General features: G+C 40.6%; 1 protein-coding gene across 3 annotated transcripts in view; it reads right to left on the bottom strand.

The window, feature by feature from the left end:
* Positions 1-15,808, bottom strand: part of LOC128896358 (acid sphingomyelinase-like phosphodiesterase 3a) — a 65,535-nt gene that overhangs the window by 11,012 nt on the left and 38,715 nt on the right. For all 3 annotated transcript variants that reach the window (XM_054159706.1, XM_054159705.1, XM_054159704.1), the window contains 2 exons: positions 12,207-12,409; positions 10,816-11,015 (listed from right to left, as the gene is read on the bottom strand). In XM_054159706.1, the coding sequence (XP_054015681.1) occupies positions 10,816-11,015; positions 12,207-12,409 (403 nt within the window). The remainder of the gene's footprint in view (positions 1-10,815; positions 11,016-12,206; positions 12,410-15,808) is intronic.

Here is a 15,808-nt window from a genome sequence, read left to right on the forward strand (position 1 = left end):
TCGTGACGCTTATATGTTAGAAGAAACCCGAAAGAATCTGGTTTGCAGCATGAAATTGAACTATTTCGAGCGCAATACGAAGAATCAATACGCGTGCACCGAGCCCTCGCGGCTTCTCTGACGTTTCGCAGAGGTAAAGACGTGCTATTCAACGTCATATCGTGCAACGAAAAAGCTCAATTTTCGTACGAGGCATGCGATTTCTGTTGAACGGTATCGAGAAATTAATTTCATCGATTTCTCAACTTTTTGTTCCAAAAGAATGTTTAATTTTCACCCGTCCGCGTTTCAACTGACAAAATTTCACCGACTGCTGAACGAATTTTACACAGTGAAAACGAATAGAATTCACAACTTTCTCCTCTTCTTAATCATCCCGTTAGTTAGGTTCTTGTGATATTATACGTGTGAAGCAGATATTGTGTCACTGGGAAACATTTGTTTATATTTTTAGTTCAACAAAGTATTTTTTCTAGAGGACAATCCTTCTCGGTAAACAGAGAAAATATTAATTTCAGATATAAAAATTCGTTTCCAAATTCAGTTCCAAAAAATACACATGAAACACCAAATATGTACTAAATAATACCTTAATCTTTCACCGGAACGACGATTCAATTAAATCCTTCTGATCAGTAATACTATAAAAAATGTAATTGTATGCTATCGAAAAATGTATCGAATCATTTTTCCAATTTTCGTCGATGAAATTGTCGATCAGCGTTGACGCCGAGGAAAGGGTAAATTTCTATTGCCTGCGAAACGCCGATAAATATCGGCTGAAAAGTTTTCAGGTCCGGATTTTAAACGTTGAGAAGCGTAAACAAAGTTCGTGTGCGTAATAAAGGTACGCCCGGTTTTATCGCAAGTTATTTTCGAAATATCGGCTAAAGTGTTGGTTGCCCTTATTGCAGCCCGTAAAAACTAAGTTGGAACATCCCGGCGAACTAAATTAATTCTGCATTACTTAAACTTGTGATCCCCGTTGTAACGGTGTTCATAACAATCTCCATAAAACCGTTTTAACGTGCGCGAAGTGACGGAAATCGTGTTCTATAGATTCGACGAGTATTCTCGGCGGTGTTATTGCGTGCCGAGCAAAAATCGCTACCGGGGGCAAACAAATTTCTCGTTTAAGCGGAACACCGTCCAGAAATATTTGATCGCATATCGAATACCTTGGTTACAACGTGTCTAAACTCAATCTCTTAGGCTTACGTCAGAGCTTTCATGAACCGTAAAATTGCTTCGGCGAGCACAAACCAGCGGGGGCACTAAAACTTGGAATTTCCGAGGTACGCTATAGCGTAAGGTTCCTGGAAACAACATGCAGATACGAAAATCGACCTACATGTTGGCTGTTTCGAAACTATACGGTTACTGACTCGATTGGGGCGATGGAACTTCCAAAGAGAAATGAAAATTATTAATGAGTCAGAAACCTAATCGTTCGTCAGATAGTGAATTTATTACCGAGTTTATGCAGGGCGTTTCGATTCTTGGGGACAGGGATGGTTTCAAGTTCTGTAACAATTAAACTTTTTATATTAAATTTAGTTATACAGGAGAAGTTTTTGTTATACACAGTTTGTTGTTTGATAGCTCATTGGCTCATGAGCTTCCGAGTCAACCTTCAAAATAAACAATATGAATTTATTATATATAACGATAAGAAAAGGGGTTGGAAGTATCCCTTGCAAGTTAAAGTGAAGAGCATGAACCATACCTAATATTAAATATACGCGTAATTCGATCATCTAATTGTTAATACAAGGAGAAAATTAACTGAACTTAATAGAGAGAGAAATAATTTTCTGAATGTTAGTACGAGGAACACACATATACTACAGGTCCACACAGACGTTGTGGATGTGGACTGGCGAATAACACATCTATTGTTCAAATAGTTGAACAGTGAAAACAAATAGTAGAAAATTTGTTTCAAATTTAAAATTACACTGTACTCCGGTCCTCGATTGATGAAGCAAGATGTAACTCTGTTTGAGCAGCTGTTCGAATGTCATCTCTAGCTGATTGAAAAAATAATCTGTTCCGGCCACATGTCCAACTGTGGTTTACTTTCAAGTATTTTTCGCGTACCGTGATTCTAGATTTCAAATGACAATCGGGACAACCGAGTGAATGAAAATGTTCGATAAACGTTCGATAAATGTTCGGACGTTCGTTTAAATACCTACCCAAATTTATTGAGCTTAAATTAAATTTAGACTTCCAGCTGACATTTGACGTGATATTTTAATTAATAAAAAAAAAAAGAAACTCTAGTTAAAACCTTCATTGGACTACAATCCAATGGAAAATAAGAATAACTAAAAATACAAAGGTCGTAATCAGTTTCTTTGTTTCCTTTCAATAAAAATTCCGTTGGACCTTTTTACTGGAAAAATTACTCTTCCAATACTAGAACAGTTAAAACTGGTTATCCAAGCACTTCCAATCCATCCTCCCAACCAAAAACTCCTATTCAACGCCAGGAAAAGGGTAAAGAAAAGATGGCCGAATTTAATTCCCCTCGACCGTCGAGCGCCACGAGTCGGCAGAGACGCAAGGGGCACGCCCGGAATTATATAAATTTTTTTTTTTCCTCGAGCGCGTCGGTTGAATAGCTGGACACGAGAGTGGAACGTTGATTTCGGATCAAAAGTGCCAGATCAGACAAAAAAATCAACGCCGGTGTTCGCTGCAGACCGTGGATCAATCGGGCCACGCAACAATGGTGTCGTTGATTGGTCAGTTTCGAAGCTGACGCGACTAAAACGGCACGTAATTTGCGATCGTATTATGGGATTCCGGGATCGATCGATCTCCGGGGTCTCCCTGTCCGCGGGATTCTTCGCCGGTGAACGAGCAAGGGCTCCGTGACAAGGGGGCAGCGGAAGGATTATATCTGTCCAGAGCAAATCGGATTTCTATCTTTTGTTACGGCGTGGGCGCGCACGAACCAGCCAGGATTTCGGAAAATTCGGCTGAGAATATCTGGAGGAGATGCCGCGGCGAGTGGTATTTCACAGAGGTTTGAAAAAGATTTATCGCTCTCACCGACAGGAAGGTTAGAAAACTGACGCGTGGCTGATTCACTTGTCAATTACGGTTCTTAATCCCCCCAACCATCCCCCTCTTCACTACTGTCCAGTTTTGTTCATCGTCCAACGGAGATTGACGCGCGTTTGCGTCGTTTCCGCAGACAGAGCTCAGGGGGATGAATGATGGGCGCAACATTTGTGACGCGAAATCGATAAGTTAGAAACGGAGCTCCTCGATTGTAGCGGAACCATTATTTTAATTGAAACACGGTGCATTACGGGTAAATGAATCTTTCGTATAGTTTAGCGAGTTAGAAGCTGTAACAGACGTTTTCAGAAAGAGAGAAACTTTTATTGGTAACGTGATTTAAATGTCTTCATCCTCGATAACAACCTGCCCACGCCTATTTCAATTTGCCCCAACTTGTCTTACTCTACTTCTACAACGTCCATGACCTAACACAGTACTCCGCCCGGTCGAAAGTAAATTTCGTAACACCCCTTCTCTAATAAATCATAAACCTAAAGTAACCCTTGCCAAATTCCCATCAACTCAGCCGACAATAACCTCCGCGAAGCCATGTTTCAGCGCGATAGATCGATCCACAAGGGAATATATTCCTTCCTGGGCGGGACGAGTTGTTTTTGTCAGGTTACGGTGAATTTTGATGACGGATTTCACGGCTGATTCACGGGTTTTCGTGTAACCATGTGACACGTTCGCTTTCACGGGCGGACACTCTCGCGCGTCGACGACGACGATGTCAAAGAAGACGTGCGAGAATATGGGTTGCCACACGGAGAAGGCTGGATGGAAGGGCAGGTATGGGTTATACGCGATCAAGATCAATAGGATCGGCGTGCAACGGTTTAGCTATCCGGATCTTCGCAGCGTGTATGGAATTCAAAGTCCTTCCATAATTTATCACCGGTCGTAGCATCCAGCCAGCTGAAGGATTCGCTCGTTCTAAACGCCGCGGGCCGTAATCGATAACCGATATCTCGAAGGCGCGTTATCCGACACCGATATCGTCGAAATCGCGGCGACGACGATGGTTACCCCGTCGTATTCGCAATGCCAAGAACCGAGGGGGAGGGGCGGGATAGTAATTGACCGTTGGAATAAATTTCGCGAACAATTCCCATTCCGTCGATGCGCGAGCTCATTGTTAGCAATAACGTTCAGTGCATATTTGTGCGGACCAGGGATTCCCAAACTAGGTCTGCGTTTGGTGTTTCGCTGGTAATGCCGAGAGCTCAGTCGATGAAGCAGATATTCCTACGGGTAATGCAGATCACCGCATCGATAAAGCGGACAACTCTGCCGGTAATTCAGTACGCTGCGTTTATAAATTCGCGTAGGTATACGTACATTAATAGCAAGAAGACCTTTGGATCGAGTTTCTAAATAAATCAAATGTAATTAAAAGCGTATACACTACACTTCTCCAACTGTCCCGTTCTCTTTCCCAATGCGTGATTTTTCTTCAAAAACCCACACAGAATTTATCTAAATATCTTTAGCATCGGAATGCTGAAACTTCGGATGGTAGTACCGGCTCTAAACTTGAGTTACAGCGACTAAAAAAATACGGATCCCTTATTTTTGGCCGCCACGGAAACCTGCGAAGACCACGAAGCCTGGTATTTCTTTCAACGGGCGCGACCATATGAAATAGACGTTTGTTCCGGATGAATCGATCCCGCAGAGGGACCCGAGACCCCGTTTACTGGAGCGGAGAGTAAATCTTTGGGGTGGTTCGTTCGATCGACGTAACACATTGTCCGGGTATCTATCAGTTTCCACGAAATCATTACGACGTACTACTGGAAATGCCTTTCACGGAACAATTAAACGCCCGAGGTTTAATTCGAATCTCGTCGCGACGAGCAAAGTAATTGAAACGGGTCGCGTTGAAAGACGCCGTCACGAAAGCTGCGATAAAAACCTTTCCGTGAGATTGTCGTCAATTTACGTTGACTACACTATAGACTTCAACATCAATATTTTTATCAAGTAGTATATATTTTTTTCAGAGTCAAATTTCATTGATATACCGGGTTCACGAATGAAAAAGATTCTTCGTGTAATAATGAATCGAAAGTGCAGAATGAATTTTTACCATACTGGGCTTTGTTCACGAGGCACGAGCACTTCAGGTTGTTACATTAATAATGTATCTATATACAAAATGCAATATTTCTGATTATGAATTAGTAGTTTTAAACATAACGCATAGAATGCCCAGTTTTATCAAGTGGTTGGTGTGCCCCAAACATTTTCGATCGCGACTTTCTCGCAGTCGAAGCCTCCTACAATGAAATGTTATTCTAAGTTTTAGCTTCGCTTTTTAACGTAGAATCACATGTATCTTGTCACGCGTGTCTGCACACCTCGCGTAAATTCGTAAAAGATTTGCCCCATAGCCTACAGTTTCTTCTACTCGTACGTAATTCAAAAGACGTCAGACATCCGAATATAATATTGGATTTACAATTGGAGCGTATTTTATCTGCGGACAGATGTGACTGGGAAGCAATACGCTGTGAGACGAATTTCCATTCGACCGAATTTTTTGTTGGAATTGGTTCAGGGCTGCCAATAACCGCGAAGCGGACTAGTCCATAATTTTACATTCTTGAGGTCGTTGCTGACAGGAAAATATGACCTATCAGCAAAGGAAGGTTATGAAAGCTGCACACCGGGGTGGCGTGGATCTCTATAAAATTTCCATTTTTCCAGTTTCTGAAAATAAAATGTTTGACACAATCCACAGCCCGCAATCTCGTACGATGTATGCTGAAAGTTTGAAATCACCAGATTCAAGTTTCCAGATGCTCCGATAGTAGAGAATTTGATACTTTTACCATATATAAAGTCTTTAAATATTTTAATTCTTCAGGGCTCCTATATTTATAATAGACGTTTTAAAGACAACGACACGGATTATTATTCAACTCAGAGACTGATTCGTTTCCCGTAATGTAACGAAACAAGTTTTGATTTTTATAACAGTTGTATTTTTCATGAATCTTGGGACAACAAAAAAAAAACACTAACAACGAAACTTTACTTTCTACTTTTACGTTTCGTTTCCACAGAGGTACCTCATATCCGTTCCAAACTATTTCAATTTGGCTATCAGAAGTAAAAAAAAAAGAAAGTATGAGAACCACTGTTACAGGGCGTCGACGAAGTTCTTTCGTACCGCACGGTACATAATATAAAAGGAAACTTACACGCCTGTGTTCCATACTTTCAGCAAAAGTAACTTGCAATGCTATAGCTCCCCCATTCTCCCCCACGTAGGAGCACAATCTTCCAATATCACGCAACGCCTCGAATTGTTAGCGATAAATTGATCGAAGGTATTTCTATACGAGCTACAGTTGTGCCCCCACCTTCTCCAAACCCCCTTTTAAACTCTATTCGTTTTTAAAGTTTCACGTGAATCTAAGTACTCGAGCTTATTGGCCCGTGCCAGTTTTTGTACTGTTTTCCGTAACTTATAAGCGTAGATATTAAATATCGATCTTAGTCTTTATATACGGTGTGTTCGAGAAGAAGTACATCCTTGGAAAGTACAGTTCGATGAATACGATAACTTCCTGAAATCTAGAGCTTAATAAAATTCTGAACACATCGGAGCAGGTATTAAATATACATTAGGAAGGGTATTGAACTGGACTGAGGTGAATACTTCCTGTTTCTCAGAGTGTCTGATTTTGAGACTTCGATCGTATTCTGTACTGGGTTATACTTGTACTTTTGTTGCATTATGAATTCGTTAATTTATTAGCAGTATTTGAATTCAGTAGAGATATTTATAAACTCGTTGGAAAATTATTTTAGCGTAAATTCACTGGAGAACATTTAATAACGAAATAAATGAATTTGCAACTTCATACAGATATACAGTTAGTACAACAGAGCACAATACACACACTAGTGAAGAATAGTATCAAATAAAATATTAAAGCACTTTCTGCATGCGAATCAGGCGTGCACAGCTGCCGTAGGTCCACAGTCGCTATCTCCGCCGTTTACATTGGACCTAAGGTCCCAACCTATAGGCTCCACCGATTACCACTGCATAATCTCTCACGCTACCTCGCAGGTCGATTCATCCCCTAGGAAAACAACCCGTCTCTCATTCCAGCAGTAAATTCCCCATAATATCCCAGCTCTCTTTGCGAAATCTTAACCTACCAATTTAACCTCCACCCTCGATCGGGATCGTTTCCTCTCGGAACGCTTCAAGTACACACGCGTCAGGAGAGGTGGGCGCTATTATCGAGCCGTCGAACAATATCGAATATTAATATTTCCTCGGTAACTTCGTGTCCGGCGTGGAGAAAGGGTATTCAACGGTTACTCTCAGACCGTGAAGTTCCGCGACGGGATGAAGGGGAGACGGAAGTTCTGTTATTGACTGATAGCCTGTCGTTCTGGTAACGGTGTCGCCGTGTAAAATAATTTATCGCGACGCAAAACCAAAAGCGGAGGAAACGAAGCGGTGTTGGCATTGATACCGCCCTCGCATCCAAGGATTTTCATTCGTTCGCCCCGTTCGCCACCCGCCCCCTATAACATTGACGTTTAGCCGATAAAGTTTCCGCGCTGGAACGCCGACGGATAGCCTCGTTGACTCAGATTTCGCAGGCTCGTTTTACGAGCGCTTCCGTATACGAGCTTGGCTTGATCCTTTTAATTATCGAACTCGCCTCTGAGCGAAGGTGGGGCGAAGGACGAGGGGATGCCAAGAACCGTTCTGCAAGTTAAATATACTCAACGGCTCAGTTACGCTCCCGCCTCTGGAACATTTGCACCCTTTATCAGCGCGCGACGTATCCACGGGCTCCTTTGTGCGATACGACGCGCCCAGAATCCTCCGACGAAGGAGAACGCGAACAGGAAGACGAAAATAATATCGTTTCGTGCCGTTTCCGCGGCAGCCTAACCCCCCCCCCTTGTTTGTCTGCTGGAATTTAACGAACGCATCTCGATCGCGATATAACGGTTAATAAACGAGAGCGAACACCATGCAGTCTGAGAGCCTCAACATTGTAGTTAACGAATAATTATTCTTATATAATCTTATATTTTCTTACGTAATCGTTGCTCAATATACAGTCAGTCCCCTAAATTTTCATATCCTCTATGTTTACTGAAGAAGTTTGACTAAATTAAATAATACTTTTCATATTACCAATTGAATTTTTCATTATAGATATGTATACGATTACGTTTTAACATGTATATATTTATACAAATATACACTTGGAACACATCAAACCTACCATTTAATTTAAATAAATTTCTTCAATAGACATAGAAGGTTCGAATATTTATGGGACTGACTGTAACCAAAAGAAATTTAATTTTCGCAACGCAATTTATAAAAATAAACTCACACGGGTAATTTGAAAATTAAATATATCACGCCGAATTTCTCTTTTTATCATCTGCAATGCGGCGATGGTAAATATATGCCACCCAGTTTGGACAAATTTCGGTGAATTTTTAATCTCGAAAAACGCGCGTGCGAGAACATTCTCGATTGCATCAGCTACCCCTCGGGAGTAAAACTTTTTCCCCGCGGTCTCGATTCGTCAAAAAACAAGGATATTTTATTCCATCGACACTCTTTATTATTTCATGTCAAATTTTTCTCATCGCAACTGCAGTGTCCAATACTCCTCCCTACTGTTTTAGGTCCTGTGGGATATGGTGGGTGGAAAGGGGTGCATCGAAGACGCGGCAATTAGAAGTTCGCGGTTGCCACTAAGTTTTGGTAGCTTGTCAGGGAACGCCCACGTCCCAGGAGGAAAATTTCACGAAGGACCATTGATTCGCTACTGTGTTTTTACGTAAAATGGAAACCGGCATTCGACGTTCCGCAGAATTAGACGCGGCAGTGGTACGAACGAGGGGAAGTTTGTTTTAAAAATGGAACGTACGGATAAAGGTAGGGCCGGAACGAATGCAAACATTTTAGTCGAACGTGAAAGCAAACCGGATTTTGCGTGAACATGTTGCAGATCTTCGTCGAAGAGTATTTACATAGATACAGCGAAGTGCACGCGTACTTCAGTTATTCTAGATTCGCGGGAATGCTGACACGTTGACATAAAGTGACTTGCAATAAACTTGGGAACTCGAAAAATGTTAGAGCGAGAGGAAGCATGTGACAAATTACAGTTGTATTCCAGTTCGACTGATTTATTTATGCTACACTGTCTACCTATTCACTTCGTAACTATTCGCTCAACTCAATTGTAAGCATTCCAGAGTCGAAGGTGAGTAGAATGCAAAGTCGAGATATTAGTAATAAATTTGTATTGCACTTTGTTACTCTTCATTTTTCCAGATTTATTTATTCGCGTTTGAATGCATCACTTTCCAGTTTTCCGTCTTTGAGATGCAAACAAGTATGTCACAGGGAGAAAGATAAAACTGTGCTGTAAACCTGCTAAAACTTGAGCCATTCTAGGCCACCGGGCCCATAAACCTAGGAGATCTAGTTTCTCAGTGGCTGAAGTTTAGGGCCGGTAAACAGATGCCTCGAGACGTGCGTTTTCTTCCAAGATGTGTTGGAAATATAATTATTCTACCACATATTCATCTCGTGTGTATAAAATGTATAAGTTAGTAATATAAGATTATGGAAGGAATATGTAATAGTAAATAGAGGTAATTCCATTCTTTTTAATCAAATTGATTGAAAATATTTACCAGAAATTTATCTTTACATCAAATTTATATTTTATATCATGACCTGAGGCACAGAAGTGTTAGGTATATGTTAGAACAAACATTATCCGAATAAGGGTCCTTCGTTTGACCCCTGAAAGGTCGTGGTCGTAGACGTCGAAGAAGCAATATCGAAGAAAATGTGTTCCAAGATATTGGCGACAATCCTACACAGGGTTCGGGAGTGCTTAGCTTTTGCAATAAATTTTAACTTCTCTCATACCTTCTTGAACCCTGCGTACAGTCATAAATACATACTGTACAAGCTTCATAACCACTGAAGGTTTTATTGAGGGAACCATACCTTCTGTTGCCAAACGACACTTATAAATAATAAGGGACAGTACATTATAGATTTTTCTCATTTTTCTTCTAGCTTGCCAAAGGACTGATGTAAAGGGTGAGACATTTATTATCCTCAACTTAAATTAAATAACATTCTACATAAAATTAAATAAAAAGAAACTTCTCTCGAGGTGGTAGATTTCAAAACTGTCTCAATTTGATACTGTAACAATAGAGCCAGAGCAGATTCTCACAGAGATCAAATACTTGCAATATTCAGTGTTAGTATTTTAAAACGTGGTAAAAATAACAACGCAATCCCTTGGGATTGTCTCAAGTACTTCAGCAACTTATTCAATTTTATTCAGTTACAAATATTGTTTCCACTTCATACTCAGTCACGACTATAAGAGCCCTCGTTATCCAGAACAATTCCGATGAACTCGAAACAAAAGAATTTTCTCGGAAAACCGTCAGGCTGCCGTCTAACTTACAAGTGGCCGAAAAATAAACATAACCGATCCCGAGCGCAAAAGTTTTCAATTCACCCTGCGAGGGATAATCTACCAACTGTTGAAGATAAGCGTGCAAGGTGCTGCGAGCCGAAGCTGGATACAATTCTCCAAGCATAGCAGCTCGTAAAAATAATAAAAGCGACGGAAGCAAACAATGCGCGGCAACGGGCACGCTTCGGGAGTTAATATTACTGAATTCCGGTGGAATCGTGCTTACCGTTTCCTTCTTCCTCCGCGCACTGTCGAGGGTCGACTCGAACCATTTCCATTGATCGAAAGGATCTGGCGTCCCATCGGTCGCGATGCTATCTGTGCGTTGCTCCAGATTACGGTTGTAAGGCGTGTTCAGCCACAAATTTGTGTTGAGGAAGATGATTCGATACTTTTCCGATCTCTGCTCTATCGTGTAATATCCGGCTGAAACAAGTGTTCGAAATCGTCAAGTGAGTTTTCCTAGCATGCTCCGCTTCGCGTCTCTTCCACCGTAATTTTCCGCCTTCAACGGCGCCGCTTGCTATTATTAGCTTCTTACGGAAACGACTGGGAGCAAAGTCTGGCGTTATCCGAACGAAATTCTTTTTAACCTTCTCGGGGATTGCTACCGAAATTTCGGATTTTAATGAGATCTCGCGCGAATGCAGAACGCATTGGGGCGCGTAATAGCGTGCAGGGAACAGTTTTCGTTGGCTGACTTAATTGACTTCGAAGGGATGAAATCTTTAAGTGCTTGGGGTTTTCGTTTCTTCAGAAAAATTTATAGGGGGCTGTGAATAGACAATTTTTTCAGCTTTTTGTGTTCTGCTAATCTCTTGGGAAAACGTTTGTTCGAGATATGTCTCAAAATGTTTATAAAAGTTAGTAATTGTAGCGATAGTGAAGCTGACCGTAATGTTTCAATTGTATGGTAAACACTGCAGAGGATATTTATTTTAAAGGAATATTACCGTATAGAAGTTACTCGATGGCTTCGATCATTTCCAAGTTTTAATACTAAGCGAAATGTATTTAGAATCACCGTTAGATTGTGTCCTTAAAAACAGTGGAAATATTTAGGTGTTCCTTTATAAAAAATCGTCTACGTCAAGGAAAATCTACACTTTTCTATTTTTAACACAGAAATCGCGCTGCTTCACAGAAAAGTGCAGTCAACCGCAATTCGGTACATTAAGCCATTTCCACCAAAAAAAAGTCTGGCTGGAAAATAACGCGGTCAACGAGCTATAAACAGAGGGCCAATTAATCGCAACATCCGAAATAAAAGAACTCCGGCAAGTGGAGACGAACTTGACTACGATGATCGCGGATATAACGAGATCACTCTCGGAACAGTTAAATTTTCACGCCATCAAACTTCTTCTTGTGCGATTTTTATTTTAGTGATCAACGAAGCACAAAAATATCGAGTAGCTTCCGTAGCGAAACCACCGTTTCAAATTTCGTTCTCCAAAAGCTTCCGGAATTTAATCCGATTCCTGTATTACCTCCAACCCCGAGCCGTGTTTACCATTACAAGACACGTTTCGCTCAGCTGCACCGAGAAATACCCGTGTGGTCCTGGACCACCGAAAACTCGCGGAGAACGGAATCAGAACGCCTCGATATACCCACCGGTTTGAAACGTGTCCAAAGCCTCCTGCGGCAACCATTGCGACCAGACCACAGCGAGCTGCTCGAAGCTTACTCCCTCGTCGTGTCCGAGCGCAGGGAACACAAATTGTTCCTTAAACGTGCGAGACAACAGATCGGTCAAATTCCGCAAACACTGCAGACGTAGCTCGGCGCTCATGCCAGCGGTGCGCGTCAGCGCGTCACTGCAACAAGTAGTTACAACCTCGTTAGTACTAGTTACATACGACGGGGCCTGCGGAGAATTACTCCGATTCGCTGGTAAACACGAAGAAACGATAGGGCGCCCGAGTGTCTCCTGCCACCTTCCACCCATTCGCTGGGAACTTTGTTAACGACTGACAATGAGATTGGGATCTTTAGGCGATCGGAGGGGGTTCCATTCGATTGTCTTGGTAGATCTCGACTGGTGTGGGTAATTGTTTCGAAATAGTTATGAGCGTGGAATGGAGTAGATTGGAGTATCATTGAGAGTAGTTTTTTGATTGATTATTTCAATTAAGTCGTCTTACACGTTCATACCACTGATTCTTATGCTACTCGAATTAATATATAAAACATACCCTTAAGTGTTATAAAGAATTACGTTAAATCTTGCTGCATTATGCTGTTATATAGGTGAGCGCGTGCTCACCTGTCGCTGGTAGTTAATTGGTAATCTCTAAGACTTAATTGTGATTTACTGACGCGCCATTAGTAAAATCGTAGTTATTGAATTCTCTCGCTAAGTGGATTTCCCGTTTAAGAATTAGTGGCGGGTTCTTCAATAAAATTCGCTCGGTACTGGCCATATTTTCGGAGTTGAATAAATCTTTCTATTATGAGCAAAGCATCCAAACACTAAATCACAGGGGTTGCGAAATTAATGGATTACCTTGAAAAAGATTTTCCAAATGGGGCTTCGAGATCATATTTTAAAATTGTAATCTTTTTATATCTTACTGAGACGACATCACCTTTCACGTTTAATTATGATCATCTGGACTTTCATTTAAAATTAGAGAGACAGATACGTTCTATGCTATCTTTATTTTATTGAAAAACAGATTCCTAAAGCCTCTTTTAAGGAATCCTGTAGTTTTAGGATTTAAGATCCATGAAAGCGTATGGATTCGAAACTTGGAACACGAAACGCAACAATGAACTGCGAAATTTAAGGGCTGATGAGTAAAATCGTATAAATCGAGAGAAGTAAGGAGCAACGGGTATCGCGTGAGCGCGCGTGTCGCTACAAGTTAATCGGCAACCTGCAAAGTTTGAAATGCGATTTACCGGAACGCCATTAGAAAGATAGCCGTGACCGAAGCCATTGAAAATTGGATTTTCCTGTCACAAGTGAGCGTCGTTTATTTTTCTGCAAGCCTTATTCGCCTGTGCAGTTACTCAGGCACGGGTTAATCTGGTTCAAATGCGTATCGATCGTTTCGAATCGTCATTCTCCCATCGATTAATCTGTCTATATGATCGTCGAAAATTGATTTTTGTGAGAAGTGTGTTATAAAATTTCTTTCCTTGACAAGTGTAATTCTTTCTACTTTGATTATATTTCTTTTGCAGATGTCAGTATGTCGTGTTTTGCAAATAAAAATGATAAGCGAAGCAACGAAGTGTAAAAGTAATATTAACGCGAACTGTTTGGAAACACGAAGCTAAATTGAAAGATCGGCAACGATGATTGCTCCATTGCTGTGAATTGTGGAATTCGAATCGAGTCGTTGTAGAATTCGCGTGCGATTCTATCAAAAAAGTAGGTTGTTCGTGCACTCGTGCAGTATCAGCGCTGTATTACACGTTGACGATGAAATTCGACATTGACGAAATGAATTCGGAAAGACCGAAACTTTTGAATCGACCACGAGTGGACTTAGCACAGTTCGGAAACTAACTTTTCTGCTCCGAAACTTTCAGGTTTTTCTGCTCTCTTGCAAATAATTTTCTGACTCAATAACTTTCTAATTTTTTTTATAAATGGAATCATAGATATACAAACAAAAAGATCATGTACATATATATAAAATTTCTTTGAATTAACGTAAACGTAACGTAACGAAAGTGATGGTGAGTGAAATTTCTAAACAACTTTCATGGAAACTATCAATAGCATAAAGCCTCAAGGACGAACGATCGGTATAATCACAGCAAAATATGATGTCCGAATCCATTGTTTGATTACGATAACGAGCGAAAGATATTCTATTAGCAAACGGCGCGGATAATAGATTTATATCAGCATTAATCAGCGTTTATTAGATTTCGCGATTTCGAACGGGATTACTGATTATTCCAACAATTTATACCAAAACGCAAGCGACGTTTGCAATTGCATCGACGATAAATTGATCAAACTCCATTAAACTAGTAGTTTGTACGATTTAATTTGTACAGGATACGCAGCCTGTTCCTATGTGGCGTCGCACAAACACAAATCCTTACGGCCCATTGCATTCTTGTTCCTCGAGTTTGCGAATTACCAATTATCGGATTAGTTCTCGGTATTCCGCGTTAAGCATCGATCAGTATTGTTTTGATTTATCAACCAATTTACTGATTGCCTCCTAGTACTCGCGGAATTATTCATTCGTTGAAATTTGTTGGTCGACACGGGTCCTCTTATCGCGTTCGTTACTTAACTTCTCTAGTTGCTACTGTTACGCGATATAAATCACTTGTTAATTTGTTTCCGGAATAATGGAAATACTATTGAATTTCCTGCCAATTCCTCGCGTTTTATCCAATTACACGATCGATTTATTCGGATTTTAGAGGCATAAAGTGTAATGGAGTTTAACATTTAGGTGATGATGGCTGGCTCTCTTGAAAATATTAAATTAACAACTGCAAAGGACGTATATACTTGTAATCAAAATTACATAAATGTCCCACGAATGCGTAATCTACAATAAACGTCTCTCATGTTCGTTAAATTAATTATTAATAATTGTTTAAACGATGATCGTGAATATGACTTTGCTGTAATGTTAATGTTTCACGAATTCTTTTCCCAATTGACCGTCGAGCAATTATTATTTACGCTTCTCCCGCTTCTTTCTCGAGTACAAACGATCGTAACTTTGTTCGATATGGAACTCGCGATCTTGCGCGTGTGTCTTGTGGTCATCCACGGACCAAGTGTGACTGTAAATGACCACTGATCACAGCGTTACTAAAAACAAATTATTCCAATATTTTCATTCATCTTTCGTCGCGTTGCGATCTCGCGATGTACTTCCACTTTTCCAATTAAGTCAATTGCTTGACAGAGTCAGGCTTCAGAAATCGAAGGAACTTCGTTTCCTCCGATCTCCATGGTTTCGTACTTATTAAGGAGACCAGAAAGTAACGTCGCTTCTACGAATGTCAATACTTGATTATTATTTATCAGTTCACTGCACACTAATTGAATTGTATCGATCAGATATCGAAAATTTGCAGATTAAATGACGAAATATAAAAATAGAAACGTATTATAAATTTATTTGTTTCAATTTAAAGTAAAAGAAACGACATTACTTTCTGGTCCCTCTAATATTATTAAACTCGATTGAACAATTCGTGTAGGTGGACATCGAAGGAAGTCCGAGTAA

Source organism: Hylaeus anthracinus, unplaced genomic scaffold (genome assembly GCF_026225885.1).
Source record: "Hylaeus anthracinus isolate JK02 unplaced genomic scaffold, UHH_iyHylAnth1.0_haploid 0, whole genome shotgun sequence".
Classification (NCBI taxonomy): Eukaryota; Metazoa; Arthropoda; class Insecta; order Hymenoptera; family Colletidae; genus Hylaeus; species Hylaeus anthracinus.